Genomic DNA, 15,506 nt, shown 5'->3' with positions numbered 1-15,506 from the left:
AAAAAAAAAAAAAAAAAAATTTGCTAAATTTTAAAAAGCCTTTCTTAATGTTAGGAAGCATCTAGTGCATCTATAGTCTCTCCTTAGACAGGGTCCAAAGAGTCTCTAATCTAATAGGTCTTGTAGTAAACTTGCAGAACTGATGGCCCCTTGACATACATACCTCCCCCCCTAACTAACCCAATAAGCAGCAAACCCCTACCCCTTCACTGTTGCTGTTCCTTAATGCCAGAAAGCCTTCTACGCTAAATAATTTCTCCCATTAGAATGCTAGACTTTGAAATTCCCTCCCTGTTTCCCTAACTATATTAACCTGCAGAGGTTTAAATGTAATATGAATAGACATCTTGCTCAACTCCCTACACAGCGCCCCTGTAGGCATGGTCCCAAATAGTAGCACCTTACATCTAAGAGGCAATATGGCTTGTTTGAGGTGGATAATAGTAAATATATATATATATATATATATATATATATATATATATATATATATACTCGGGTTTTTTTATTCAAAAGTAATGGACTAATGAATTCAACGAGGTTGTTAGATAGTGCTCAATAAAAAGAGCTGATAATATTTGTTTATTGTTATATAAACATGGTCACATCCTGCTGCTACAAATAGCCACTTGTTTCAATCAAACAACAGATATCATCAGGCAGCGACTTGACTATTCAAAAGTTCAATGAATAATGGATTTTTATTTTAGGTAGGAACTCTTTAAAAGTTGGAGTTAAAAAACTTAAAACACAGAACTTTAATTATAAGAAGTAAAGAGGGAGGGGGCAATTTAAATACAGTTAAAAGATTATAATGGAGAGAGAGTGATTAAGAAGAGAAAAAAGAAATAGAGAAAGAAAATAGAGAGAGAAAAAAAAATATATAGAGAAAAAAATATACATATAATATGGAGAAGAAAAAGAAAAAAGATATAAATGGTTATTATAAAGAGAATAAGGACTAGAAGGGAAAAGAAAGAATGTTGAGATATAGTTAAAGAGAGAAAGAAAGAAAGTAAGAATTAATAGGAAGGGAATCTTAAAGAAGTTGCCAGTATATAGAAAAAGAAAAAGAAAAAAAAAAATCTGCGTGTCAACCAATTTATGAACAATTATACAATTCAGTAATTAGACAACAGTAATACAAATACAATCTAAGCGTTAGAAAGTTAACATGTCAAAAAAGACAGCGAATGTATCCAACTGACATATTTATCATCTAACATACGTCCACGAGTAATATCAACGTAGTTCAAACATACGTCTACAATTAATTAAGCCCTTTATACTAAATGATATAAGTTTAAAGCTTTAACGTTTTTATTAAATGAATATATAAGTAAAAGAAAAAATAATAATGAAAAAACAATATTAAAATTATTATTAATAATAATAATAATAATAATAATAGTAATAAAAATAAAACAATAATAATAATAATAATAATAATAATAATAAAAACAGAATAAAATTAATATTTATTATCTTTTTAATATAACATATTTAGCCATAAGAAGGGATTAAATAAATTAAATAGGACTAATAAATTATAATCTACTAATATTTATGTATATAAAAAGAATACAATACATATATATATACATACACATATACACACACACACATATATATATATACATATATACACATATATATATATACATATACATACATGCATATAAATAAAGGTGTAACTCTATACTATTAAGTTGAAAGTTTAAGCTAGTTAAATATAAATATAAAGTCATATTAAATCACAGATTAATACATTCAAGACGGTATTACTAAAAACATAGATACAAGTACACTTACATATAAATATATAAATATATTCAGGCAAAAGAAAGTAGTTAAATAGTAAAATACATATGTATATACCCACAGAGAACCAACATACATACAAATATACATATATATATATATATAATTTTATGTATACACATACATACAAAACAATACACAAACATATGCACACAGTCATATACTAATATACAACAACGCACACACACATATATATACGCACACATAAATATGTATAATTCACATAAACCATAAAAATCCTATGGAAAAAAAATATTACATAGGAATGACAAATAACAATTTTAAAGAAAGATTTACCGGTCACAAGTGCTCTTTTGAAAATAATGAGTACAAAAATAGAACTTCCTTGTCTAAATATTACTATGAACTAGTAGAGCAAGGTTACTCCCCAATAGTGAATTGGAAAATTTTAAAGAAAGCTAAAACCTGTTCATCTTTAAACTCACCTTGCTACCTATGTCTTTATGAGAAATTATTTATACTTACTTTTAGAGAAAGAGATAAATTATTAAATAAGAAGCACGAAAACTCAATTAATTGCAAACATTATAAAAACCATCTTTTAAGTAATTTAGTTTAGATATAAATTTATACAAATTTAAAATTGTCACTGATTTCTATAATTTATTAAAATACTATTAATATACTTTCTCCTCGCCTGATTTCATTCTTTATTTCCCCTATCTTATATACCTGTGTGTCTATGTGTATATGTATGTGTCTATGTGTTTATTTTATGACCGTGTGTACTTAGATTTATACATTTCTATACCCTCCTTTGTTGTGTGCTCCCCTGGTGGTGTTTATTCAGTCCATTTGTATGCTTTTATGTGTGTATGCATCTATCTGTACTCTGGCCAAATAATTTGTATTCATATGTATTTCTATGTATATGGTTTATGTGAATTATACATATTTATGTGTGCGTATATATATGTGTGTGTGCGTTGTTGTATATTAGTATATGACTGTGTGCATATGTTTGTGTATTGTTTTGTATGTATGTGTATACATAAAATTATATATATATATGTATATTTGTATGTATGTTGGTTCTCTGTGGGTATATACATATGTATTTTACTATTTAACTACTTTCTTTTGCCTGAATATATTTATATATTTATATGTAAGTGTACTTGTATCTATGTTTTTAGTAATACCGTCTTGAATGTATTAATCTGTGATTTAATATGACTTTATATTTATATTTAACTAGCTTAAACTTTCAACTTAATAGTATAGAGTTACACCTTTATTTATATGCATGTATGTATATGTGTATATATGTATATATATATATGTGTGTGTGTGTATATGTGTATGTATATATATATGTATTGTATTCTTTTTATATACATAAATATTAGTAGATTATAATTTATTAGTCCTATTTAATTTATTTAATCCCTTCTTATGGCTAAATATGTTATATTAAAAAGATAATAAATATTAATTTTATTCTGTTTTTATTATTATTATTATTATTATTATTATTATTTTATTTTTATTACTATTATTATTATTATTATTATTATTATTAATAATTTTAATATTGTTTTTTCATTATTATTTTTTCTTTTACTTATATATTCATTTAATAAAAACGTTAAAGCTTTAAACTTATATCATTTAGTATAAAGGGCTTAATTAATTGTAGACGTATGTTTGAACTACGTTGATATTACTCGTGGACGTATGTTAGATGATAAATATGTCAGTTGGATACATTCGCTGTCTTTTTTGACATGTTAACTTTCTAACGCTTAGATTGTATTTGTATTACTGTTGTCTAATTACTGAATTGTATAATTGTTCATAAATTGGTTGACACGCAGATTTTTTTTTTCTTTTTCTTTTTCTATATACTGGCAACTTCTTTAAGATTCCCTTCCTATTAATTCTTACTTTCTTTCTTTCTCTCTTTAACTATATCTCAACATTCTTTCTTTTCCCTTCTAGTCCTTATTCTCTTTATAATAACCATTTATATCTTTTTTCTTTTTCTTCTCCATATTATATGTATATTTTTTTTCTCTATATATTTTTTTTTCTCTCTCTATTTCTTTTTTCTCTTCTTAATCACTCTCTCTCCATTATAATCTTTTAACTTTATTTAAATTGCCCCCTCCCTCTTTACTTCTTATAATTAAAGTTCTGTGTTTTAAGTTTTTTTAACTCCAACTTTTAAAGAGTTCCTACCTAAAATAAAAATCCATTATTCATTGAACTTTTGAATAGTCAAGTCGCTGCCTGATGATATCTGTTGTTTGATTGAAACAAGTGGCTATTTGTAGCAGCAGGATGTGACCATGTTTATATAACAATAAACAAATATATATATATATATATATATATATATAAAACAAAACTACTTGATTAATTTAAAAAATTTTTGGTATACAATATTTCTTTTGTTATGGGGATGTTCATTGTACATTTTTCTTTATTTTTGTTTTTCTCATGAGAGGGGGCGTCTAGACAAGCACCTAAAATTCTAATTTACAATTTAACATATGAAAACAAATAAAAAATCATTATCGGTTGATTATTGTATGAAGTTGATATCCAGAATATTTTACGTCATCTGTAGTCTATTAATTTCAGACCAATGCATACAAGTTGCCTTAAATAAGTTTCCAGACTTTTTTCATATGGCCACTTTTATTGATAGTACACGCATGAAACTCTCATCCCCTGCTCCAGCTGCACCATTCCAACAACTTCTGGGAGGCTCCATGGAATTCGTCTTGTGTGAGCGTGTCAATGATCTTCATCACAGCCTCTTTCATCTCCTCAATTGTCTCATAACGACAGCCTCTAAGGTTTTCCTTGAGGTTAGGGAATAACCAAAGTCACAGGGAGCAAGGTTTCGACTATAGGGAGGGTGAGGAGGAACTGTCTTGATGCTTTTTGATTTTCTCTGAGCACCCTTGAGACAAACTTCATGCAAATCTTCCACATCTTTGGTTCCTATAGATACACAACAGTTCTTATCCATGAAATTCTTTATTTGGCCAATCACCTCCAGTGTTCTGACTTCTTTACTCCTTCCACATCTCTCATCATCCCTCACAGATTCCCTGCCTTACTTGACTCTCTTATGCCACTCAAAAGCTGATGCTTGATTCATGCAAGATGGTTCCAAAGCAGTTCTATCCGTTTCTGTGGCATTTTTTCCAAGTTTAAGACAGAATTTTATTGCATATCGTTTTCTAAAGTGTCCTCACGTTCAGATTGAATTTTTGATATTCACTAGCTGTGATAATCAGTTTTAGTAGGGTGTATTCCAATTTCTGCTGTGGCTGTTCATTTAGACCGGAAATCATAAAAATTGATCAGTCATCTCATAAGATGTATAGAATTATTAGAGTTTACAACAATTTTAAATGCCTGTACAAAAAAGTTTAGAAATTTATTGAAGGCACCTTTGCATAGTAATTAAAGATGACAATACCATCTACACATGGGAATCCAAATAAAGTCACCAAGATCATAATAGAAATTAAATATACATATAATGAAAGAAATATTCATTTATTTGGAAAAAATGCCAGTGATTGTCCAAAATTTCCATTATATTAAAAAACAAAAATATAAAAAAATCTTTATGATGTACATACCTATGGCAGAACAAAAACGTCATATTCCAAAAATCATGTAAATTAATCAAGTAGTGTTTCTTTTATTTTTTCAAGATAATCATTTTTTTTTTAAATTTAAAGCAATTAACAGGAAATCGTAAGCATTACAAGGTTGATCTCGCAAGTTTGAATTATTGTAAAGTTATCTGCCCTTGTCACTCATGATGCCGATACAAAACAGTCCCCTTTTTTTAAACCTCATAAAATTTGATTTTTTTTAGTACAAAATAAAACTAGTTGATCAATTTGCATGATTTTTGGAATATGACATTTTTGTTCCATCATGGGCATGTACATGATACAGTTTTTTTTAATTTTGTTTTTATATGAGGAAATTTTTATAATATGAGGAAATTTTTATAATATGAGGAAATTCTGGACAAGAACTAAAATCTCATTATCATGAGTTTCATCATTTTAAGGACAGAAAAAACTGAATATAAAAATTTTAAAAAATGAAAAAAAAAATAAAAAATTCAAAAACGTCTCTCACATGTGCCAAGTCATACAATTTAACAGCGTCTTCAAACAAACCCTTTTCCTCTGTGCTCTTCGCAACAAGTTCAATTATTTTTTCACTGTTTGCTTGGAATTTGTCGATAGCTCCCGGCTGCAAAAACAAACAGAATTCATGAAAGTGAAAAAGGAAAAATTACTAGAATGACACAACCAAATTTTAATAAAATTCCATAAAATTGTTTGTTGAGTCGCAAAATCTCTTTTCTTTTTTTTTTTTTTTTTTTTTTTAAGTTCTAGCAGCGAAAACACCTCACCATAGTAAACTGACATCTAGCTCTTTTAAAAATTGAATACTAATATAAAAACGAACAAACAAAAACAGATTTTAATAATATACAGTTTTGGTGTTCAATCCGTAACACTGGAGGGGGGGGGGGAGACAATGGTCAAGTGGGTAATGACATGTGCTGAAAACCTGAGTGTGTCAAGTTCGAATCCAGTTCGTTCTACAGAAAAATTTTCATCAAATCTACACTTGATCTTGAAAAGAAGGTAAATAAAAAATAACCTTGCATTTTTTTTTTTTTTAAAACTTGAGTAACAAGAGATTTGGTGTTCCAATCAATCATAACTTCCAAGTTTTTCTCAAAAACATTAATAAGAAAACATAATTTTAATATTCTGATTTTTTTACAGAATTCCCTTGAAAATTGGTTAATAATATTGAGGCCGATTTAAAAATAACTTCTCTAACATAATTAAATAGTAAATTTGGTGTAAATTAATTATATTAATTAATAAAACATTTCAGGTGAAAACATTATTACATATTTACGAATTTAGTATAAATTTAAAAAATTACAAAAAACGATCCAGCAGAAAATGTGCTAGACGTTTTTTTAACAAAAAAATCAACTACAATTACATTCTATTTAAAAATGAACCCTTATTTTAAGTCAAGGGAGATAAGTCCGTTTGTCATACTGAATTGATTGTACAACTCTTCCACATTAAAGCATACGATAAAATTCAATAAATTCTATTTTTACTTGTAATTATTTTATTACTGGATCACTTTTTGTAATTTTTGTAATTTATAATTTTAGCACGACACCCAAGTATATAATAATGTTTTTATTTGAAATCTATCGGTTTAAAAGATCAGAAATCTCGGCAAACATTGTAAATGTATGTGATATCAAAATGAAAACTAAAAATTTTTAATTACATTCATTTTATCATCTTTTTTTGACAAATGTATACTAAACCAGTTGGGTTACGGTTAGTTACATATATGATTAAAAATTTAAATATAACATTTTTGTAAAATAAAAAAAAAAAACTTTTACCTGTGACGTGCAGAAAAGTTAACCCAGCAGAAAATTACATACAATCATTGAGTGGTTTCAGTTTTAAATTAGAAATAAGGTACTTGTACAGTATCCTACTTTTATGAGAAAGTAAACGCAATCTTGCCTGTGACGTACACAAAAGTTAGTAAAACCGAAAATCATGTACAGTCATTGTGTAGTATGGCTTTTAAATAAGAAATAAGGTGCTTCTACAGTATTGAACCCATATGAAAAAATAAATAAACCCATGACGTACAGAAAAGTTCATACAACAAAAGAATTACATAAAATCATCCAGTAGTTTCATTTTTAGATAAGAAATAAGGTACTTTAGTAAACTTTTAATTAATTTTTAATGTATACTAAACCAGTTGGGTTAGTATGTGTTATATATACTATTATAAATATAAAGTTATTTTTGTAACTTTGACATTAGTTAGTAAAGTAGCAGTAGCCAGCAGAGAGATCGCTGGGTGTGCCAAGTTCGAATTCAATTTATTCCATAGAAACATTTTCAATTAGGGATGTTGGCAACCTTCATGTGGTATAAGATTTTCAAGCTTTTTAATGGAGTCTATAAATGAAATTAACTTCTAATGGGATTAAATAGTTAGGTTAACTATTTTATTGATTAAATAGTTAGGTTAACTATATAATTATCGAAAAAAGTTAAAAATTAATCTGAGATGAGGAATTTCAGACAAGAAACAAAATAATAAAATAAAAAAAAGTGTCTATATACTTACACTACGCATTCCAACTTGGTCCAACTTCCCCAGCAACATCTCAAACTGTTAAAAAAAAAAAAAAAATGTTTTATCCAAAATCAATTTTAAAATGAAATTCAAACGTAAGAATATAACAATATTACGTGTAATCATTTTTTCTTATCCTCATCTTCGTAGTTATTGTTTCACACCATTTCGGCCAACTCATCCTCTGGCCTTCTTCATATGATTAACCGCAACAGGATACGAATGCGGAGTCTAATAACTTTATCCGTAATAATTACTGCCTTCCATAGTTGTTGTCGTCTCACCATGTTTTGGCCAACTAATCCTCTGGATTGCTTTGGGTAGGATTGAAACCGCTATCTCCAGACAATGCTCACCTGGAACCGGAGAGACTCAACACCTCTAACCATTGTGTCACGGGCCTCGAAGGACAATCAAGGTTGGATTTTTTGGTCTTATAAATCCAATTTTTTATCTGGTCTTCCATTTCATCTGTACCAAATTATTTCTTGGAATCCTTCAAGGTGAGGCTTCATAATTTGTGTATTAAGTTTTTAGTGGATTGTTATCCTCATCCAGTAGATGAGTTGCTTGAAATATGATGAAACAACTAAACTGAAGAGGAAGATAACTCAGAAAAAAAAAAAAAAATTAATACACAAATGATGAAGCTCCTTATTTCAAAGGATTGCAAAAAATAAAAATCATAAAATAATAAATAACAATATTAACTTTGCAGAAGATCTGAAAAGGGTGCAAGAAATATAAGTTTGATGAGGGGCAAGCAATATAAGTTTGATGAGGGGTAAGCAATATAAGTTTAATGAGGGGCAAGCAATATAAGTTTAATGAGTGGCAAGCAATATAAGTTTGATGAGCAACTGAACTTAGAAAAAAAAAACATTTATTAAGGAAACAAAATTAAAATAAGTTAGGTTAAAACAATGTAAAGTAGAAAAAAAGGAAAACGGACAGATTCCAATAGTCAAGTATAATTTATGCAAATTACAGAATAACGTGATCATAAAACTAAATAATTTGCTTGATGTTATTGTAATTTGAAATGAGTAAGTTCGTTTGGAGACAAAATCTGAATACAAGAAAAAAAAAAGTCATGCCAGAGTTGCGGTTTGAACTCGCAAACTTTGTCTCCAAGTACAGTGCACTAACCGATTGACTCACAGCAGCAGGTACAAACTTATGTTGCTATTACATATGTAAATCAGACTGTTTTTTTCCCCTTCTTTTCTCCCCCCCCCCACTCTATTGTTTGGGATAAATAAGAGTAAAAATATTGTCAATCTCTCAGGATTTTAACATCATAAAATTAAAAGAATTGTTTGGAATTAGTGAAGATAAAAATTAGATTTAAAATAACTTTTCCATACAATTATAAAGTACAAGCACCAACTTTAAAAGGTTGAAACCCCATCAGAACTTAGCATTCAGTTTTGCAGTTTCAACATATCTAAAGGCTACTATAACTACAACAGTCAGTTGTGAATATTATGCCAGAACACCTTGCTGATAAAATGGAATGTTAAAAATAAATTGTATTTTTCCAAGACAAAAATGCCTTGTTTATTCTGTATTCAGCCATCTTTTCTGCCTGTGGAATCCAAACTCATTCAATAAACAAAGTGAAAAAGAATGGCATTTAAGATGCAGGAATTAAGAATTTTTATAGAATGAAGATGAAGAAAATGGTTGGAAACATTTAAAAAAAAAAATTTCTTACCTCTTTTGTCTCTAATACAAGTTCGGTGACACAAGACATGAAAAGATTTTCTCCTGAGGCAGATTTTAAATCTCTATAATAGAAAATAGAAAATAGAAACAGATTGTAACACACGATGAGTTATTCAATCAGATAAAAATCTTAGTCCTGTTTGGAAATAACTGTAACGCTACTTGACATTACACTTTAATTTAGCAATTCATAAAAATAAAACTGGAAATAAATAAATAAATAAATAAATACAGGTGCGGTCCAGAATTTTTCTCTTTTTAACAAAAGCATTTATTACCGGTACTTTCCCATTCGACACAACTTAAAAGTCTCTTGCCATCGTCCATCTCATCCAGTGTACACTTTTCTTCTCCGTCCACACGCAGGCCGTAGCCAGGCATTTCTTGCCTTCGACTCTACACGTTCATTTTCTTCGACGTCGATTTTGTTTCTTCCACGAGTATGTAATGCATTTTTGTCCTTTTTTCCTTCTCGCGCACACTTCCTAATTTCGGCTGCTGCTGATAATCTCTCCACAAGCCAGCCATCCTTCGCTACTGCTGATATTTTCCCACGCGCTCATATGGAACACATACATCAAATTCATTGCCAAGCCCGCTGGAAAAATGGTGGGATCCTTCTATCGATCCAGTAGATATCTCACTGCTGATGCAATTCTCTATCTATATAAGAGCCAGGTACATCCAAGGATGGAGTACTGTTGCCACATCTGGGCTAGAAAGGACTTATCCTGCCTTGATAGAGTTACAAAATAGACTTCATAGCCTCGTAGAGGATGTCCTTTTTTCTTCCCTGCAACCTCTTTCTCACAGAAGAGATGTTGCGAGTTTGTCTCTGCTTTATCGTTATTTTCATGGCAAGTGCTCAGCTGAGCTCCAATCTATGGTCCCCCCCCTCGCCAAACTTTCACAAGAAACACCCGTCTAGCAGAAAACACAATCACTAATTTCCCCCATGCTTTATCTATGCCTAAACCTAAACGTAAATTCCATGAGCAAAGCTTCTTTTTTAGAACTGCACGCCTATGGAATCGTCTTACGTTTTCCTGCTTTCCAGCTGACTACAATGTCTTCAAGTCTAACGTAAACAAGTTTTTGATGAGCCCTACCATATAAGTTAACAAATTTACCAAAGTTCCATTACTAATGATTTCTATATTGTCCAGTTTCTACTGCACACTCTTTAATCCTTATCCTCGAGTGGTCTCTTGGCCTTGATAAGTGGTGATGCCTATGTAAAAAAAAAAAAAAAAAAAAAAAAAAAATGCATTGTTACATAACCATTGTCAGCCAAGAAATCAAAGTCGTTGGGTCCTTTCCCAATAATGTTGTATCCCTGCGCCTCTTGTACGAGTACTTTAATGAAATGTGCTCTGATGAACTCATAGCACTTGTGTTCCTTCAACATACATACTCCCGACTAACTCGACAAGCAGTATAATCGCACCCTTTCACTGTTGAAAGAAAGCCTTCTACCCTAATAGTTTCTTTCCTTTGGAATTCCCTTCCTGTTTCCTGCTTCCCTCACTGTACTAACCTACTTTAGTTTAAAGTTAATGTGAACAGACAAATATAATAATAATAATAATAATAATAAAGTGAGATTTGATATACAAACATTGGGGTGCTTGTGCAGTATCAGTGGATATAAAAAAAATGAATTTTTAATAAAAAAACACTATTACGTAATTATGCGACATGTTGAAATCAGTAACATTCCAAAAATAACGAAAAATGTTCAAGTAGAAAAATAATTACAAGAAGAAATAAAATTTATCGGATAAAAGGTACCAGCTGACTACAATATGGTCATCTTCAAGTCAAACGTAAACAAGTTCTTGATAAGCAGTCCCCGTAAGTAATCTAATTCACTAAATTTCCACGACTAACGATTATTATGATAATGTCCCATTGACTACCATACACTCATTAACCCTTATCCTTAAGTGGCCTCCAGACCTTGATAAATGGTGACTCCTTTGTGTAAAAAAAAAAAAATGCAGTTTAAGTAACTTAGTCTATTCCGTATGACAAACTGACTTATCTCCCTTATTTTCACTTTCATGATTTTAATTAGAAAATGGCCGATTGATAATAATAGCGATGTTGTTTTGTAAAAAAGTTTTAGCAGATATTCTGTCATTTTTCGTAATTTTTAGCATTTTTTACTAATTCCAACACGACACATGATTACGTAATCGGGTTTTTATTGAAAATGCATTTTTTTTACCTTTTAGATATTGAATTGTAATGCACAAGTACCCACTCTAAAAAGTTTGAAACACAATTTCTTACCCAAGAGGTGGGAGGTAAATGTAAACATTACAGCAAAAATCTAGTAAGTATTGTTGAATTATCTCCCTTGCTTTTTTTGAGATTAAAAAAAAATGTAGACAGTCACTTCTGATACTTATAAAATTTGTAAAAACCACTTGATCAATGAGATGTGATTTTTGGAATATGATATTTTCACTCTATCACAAGTACATACATCATTTATTCTTGTTTTTAATATAGGTGGAATTCTAGACAAGAACCTAATTTTGTCCTCAGCTATTCATACTTATTGAGTCTAGTTTTAAAGCTACCATTAAACCTTTATATAGGACAGAGAAGAATTCATTCATGTCGTCTCTCGTATTAGAGACTAGTATGGATACCCGACATTACCCGGGTGGACATGAAGTTTGGTTTAAACACAGCTGCTATACTAAGGATATTGAACAACCCCTACAAAAAAGAAGTAGGTAACAACTTCCCCACCAGCCTGTGCGCTGGAACACCCCACCCCCTAAAAAAAATAAATGAACCAAAACAACTTTTCTTTCAATCAAATTAGCAATGAATGCCCATGTGACAAAAAAAAAAAAAAAAAAAAAAAAAAAAAAAAAAAAATTAGCCGCAGTAGGCAGGCTCAAACCTGAAACGCGAAAGAAGGAGAAAAACGTTACTGGGAAACGCTTTTGCCCATCGGACCACAACAACTTATGATATCATGACACTGAAAAATGTTTTTAAATATGCTTTCAGTTTGCTACAAGTGCGTGACTTGCGAAAATGGCATTGTGAAAAGTGACTCCCTCCTCTTGCAAGAAATGGTCCAGTTGACAACCACAAAATTAATTTTTTTTTTTTTTTTTAATTTTCACATATTATGCGTCCGAGACGTCCCTCTTTCAGATGGTACTGGTTTCAATCTGGTCCGATGCGGCTGATGAAATTTTTTAGTGAACATACAAACGCACAAGCAAGCTGACGTTTGAAATTTAGAATAGAAAACATCTGTTAAAAAGTCAAATTGTTAAACTAATAATGAAAGAAAATTGACTGACCGTAAGAAAAAAAAGTACTCTAAGGCGTCTCGCGGATCTGTGGACTCAAATTTGCGTGTATACATCATGATGAGTCGAGCAAAGTTCAGTCGGCATGGAGACACAGGATCAGTAGCATCACGGGTCACTGAAATGACACACAGAAAAAAAAGGATTTAAGAAAAAAGCAGAGGACAAAAACAGACTTTGGTGCTTACCCAGTTCCACCCCAATTTAAAAAAAAAAATATAACTGGGGAGGTAACCGCGACGGAATAGGAACTCTGAATCTCCTGACTGCATTCTCAGCAATTACTGCCTTCCATAGTTGCTGTCGTCCCACCACGTTTTGGCCAACTAAGCCTCTGGCCGGCTTTGGGTAGGATTGAAACCGCTATCTTCAGACAATGCTCACCTGGAACTGCAGAGATTCACCGTCTCTATCCACTGCGCCCCGGGCCCCAATACCCTCAAAACTTTCGATTTCATCTTAAACAATTCCAATTAATTAAATAATATGTATGTGTGTTTGCACGTCTCGCAAAAACTTTCAACACACGTGACAGATCCTGACAAAATCGGTATTGTTTTAAAGCTCTGTCTCCCGGACGACAAATACTGAAAAATTGGCCAAAACATTAATTCTTTCACCCTCGACTCAGCGTTTTTTTACAAGAAGGGGTCGGTTTTTGCATCAACATTTTCGCCAGTCATCGTCTCCGTTGGATTGACTACCTTTAATTCCAACGCTTGCGACTTCCAGTGTCGTGATAGACACATTAGATAAGACGTTAGGTTTCTTTCACCTTCTTTTCCTCCTTCACGGTACAGGTTCGAGCCTGCCTGCCTACTACCACTTTTTTTTTCCTTTTTTTTTTTTAACGCTTCTCTCAAGCCGGGCTGCTTTCTATTGTTGTGATTGATTTCCCTCCTCCCCCCAACCTCTCCACACCCCCGCTAATACCATTTTTTTTTCACACCTCTCTCCTCTCGGACTGCCTACTGTTGTTTTGATCCCACCCACCCCCAGGTTCCTTACTACACCAACTCTCCACATCCAGGCAACGCCAGGTACCCTCACTAGTGTTATATAAAAGTAAGGAATTTCTTTTCCACAGAGTTATTTCTCTTATACCAACTCTAATTGCATGTGTATGTATCTCTTGATAGAGGAATGGGCTTGGCAAAGAAGAAAGAGGGAGTGAGGAGGAGAGAGAAAGAGCGAGGAATATAAGTCATAACACTTTAGCCCCAGACAATGCTGGGTAACGCTGCTAATAAAAAAAAATGGTATTGTCAGTGTTAGTCATAACTGTCAAGGTTGGAGATGTTTTTGTTTTATCGGCTGAAGCTGAAGAACACTGATTTGTTGCAAATCTCAAGACAAAAATAACTTTTAGAAAATCTTCATTAACGGGAATTCAGTTGAATCAGATGATATACGTAATACTTGAAAACCGTCAGTAATAAAAAACACAAGAAAAAAATTTAAAAAAAAAAAAAAAAAGAGATCACATTTTCTTCTACTTACGCAGTGTGGCTTGTGTGGAAGAAGGCAGCAAAAGTAATTTGAGTTCATAAAGGACAAGGCCCAAATGCACAGCGTGACATCGGAGGACATCAATTCTGGAGAGAAATTCCAAGGCGGCTTCAAACTGAGCCGTGAGGAATAAAACTTGGAAGTAAAGGTAAGGCTGCTGATAGGCATTGAAATGACTCTCACCTGGTGAAAGAAACAAGTAAAAAGAAAAAAAGAAAAATTTAACATTTCAAACGAACAATTCAAGAAATATCCTATTATTCAAAGATTGCATATTTATTGGCATTGATATATGTTTGTGAAGCATAGACTGATCCCAGGTATGGTAGGATTGAATCTGGATCTGTTTGAAAAACTGTGTCCAGAAAAGCATAAAATGCCAAGGACAAAATTGCTTAAAGAAACATAGTCACCAACCTTTAATTATGAAAAATCAGCTTAACCCAACATTAGAAATTTTTTAACGGGTCTGATTTTAAAGAGATGGGCATGTTTTCGAAGGTCATGCAAATTCAAAGTTTTAGTTCATTTTGAACCAACAAAATCTAAGCAATCCAATTTATGGAAAAAAGTAACAATGAATAAAAAAAGTAACAATGAATAAAAAAGTTTAAGTGGTTTGGATAACATTTTGAATGAGTGCTGTCCATTCCACACTGTTTTCAACGTGTGATCTCAACCTACATCCACTCCAGATACCCCATCATAGATCATATTTCTAAGAATAAGTAATTGTACAATGGTCAGGTTTCACTGTTCTCAGCCACGTTTTGATCTGCAGTTTTTGCCAATGCTCAAGTGGATCTGAGATGGAATAAACTGAAAACTTATCAGCATGATGACAGAGGACATAACTGAACAAACGCAAATGCCTAGACAGAAATTTTCTATAATTAG

General features: G+C 31.4%; 1 protein-coding gene across 1 annotated transcript in view; it reads right to left on the bottom strand.

Annotated features, from left to right (window-relative positions):
- LOC145297495 (nuclear pore complex protein Nup93-like) overlaps positions 1-15,506 on the bottom strand; it is an 88,464-nt gene that overhangs the window by 23,370 nt on the left and 49,588 nt on the right. Inside the window, exons 14-18 of the mRNA XM_080143391.1 lie at positions 14,601-14,792; positions 13,092-13,218; positions 9,749-9,821; positions 8,023-8,067; positions 5,959-6,075 (exon numbers count right to left, since the gene is read on the bottom strand). Coding sequence (XP_079999517.1) covers positions 5,959-6,075; positions 8,023-8,067; positions 9,749-9,821; positions 13,092-13,218; positions 14,601-14,792 — 554 coding nt within the window. The remainder of the gene's footprint in view (positions 1-5,958; positions 6,076-8,022; positions 8,068-9,748; positions 9,822-13,091; positions 13,219-14,600; positions 14,793-15,506) is intronic.

This window comes from Euprymna scolopes, chromosome 18, assembly GCF_053919585.1.
Source record: "Euprymna scolopes isolate OS-2025 chromosome 18, ASM5391958v1, whole genome shotgun sequence".
Taxonomy (NCBI): domain Eukaryota; kingdom Metazoa; phylum Mollusca; class Cephalopoda; order Sepiida; family Sepiolidae; genus Euprymna; species Euprymna scolopes.
This window is presented reverse-complemented; position numbering and strand designations above follow the sequence as displayed.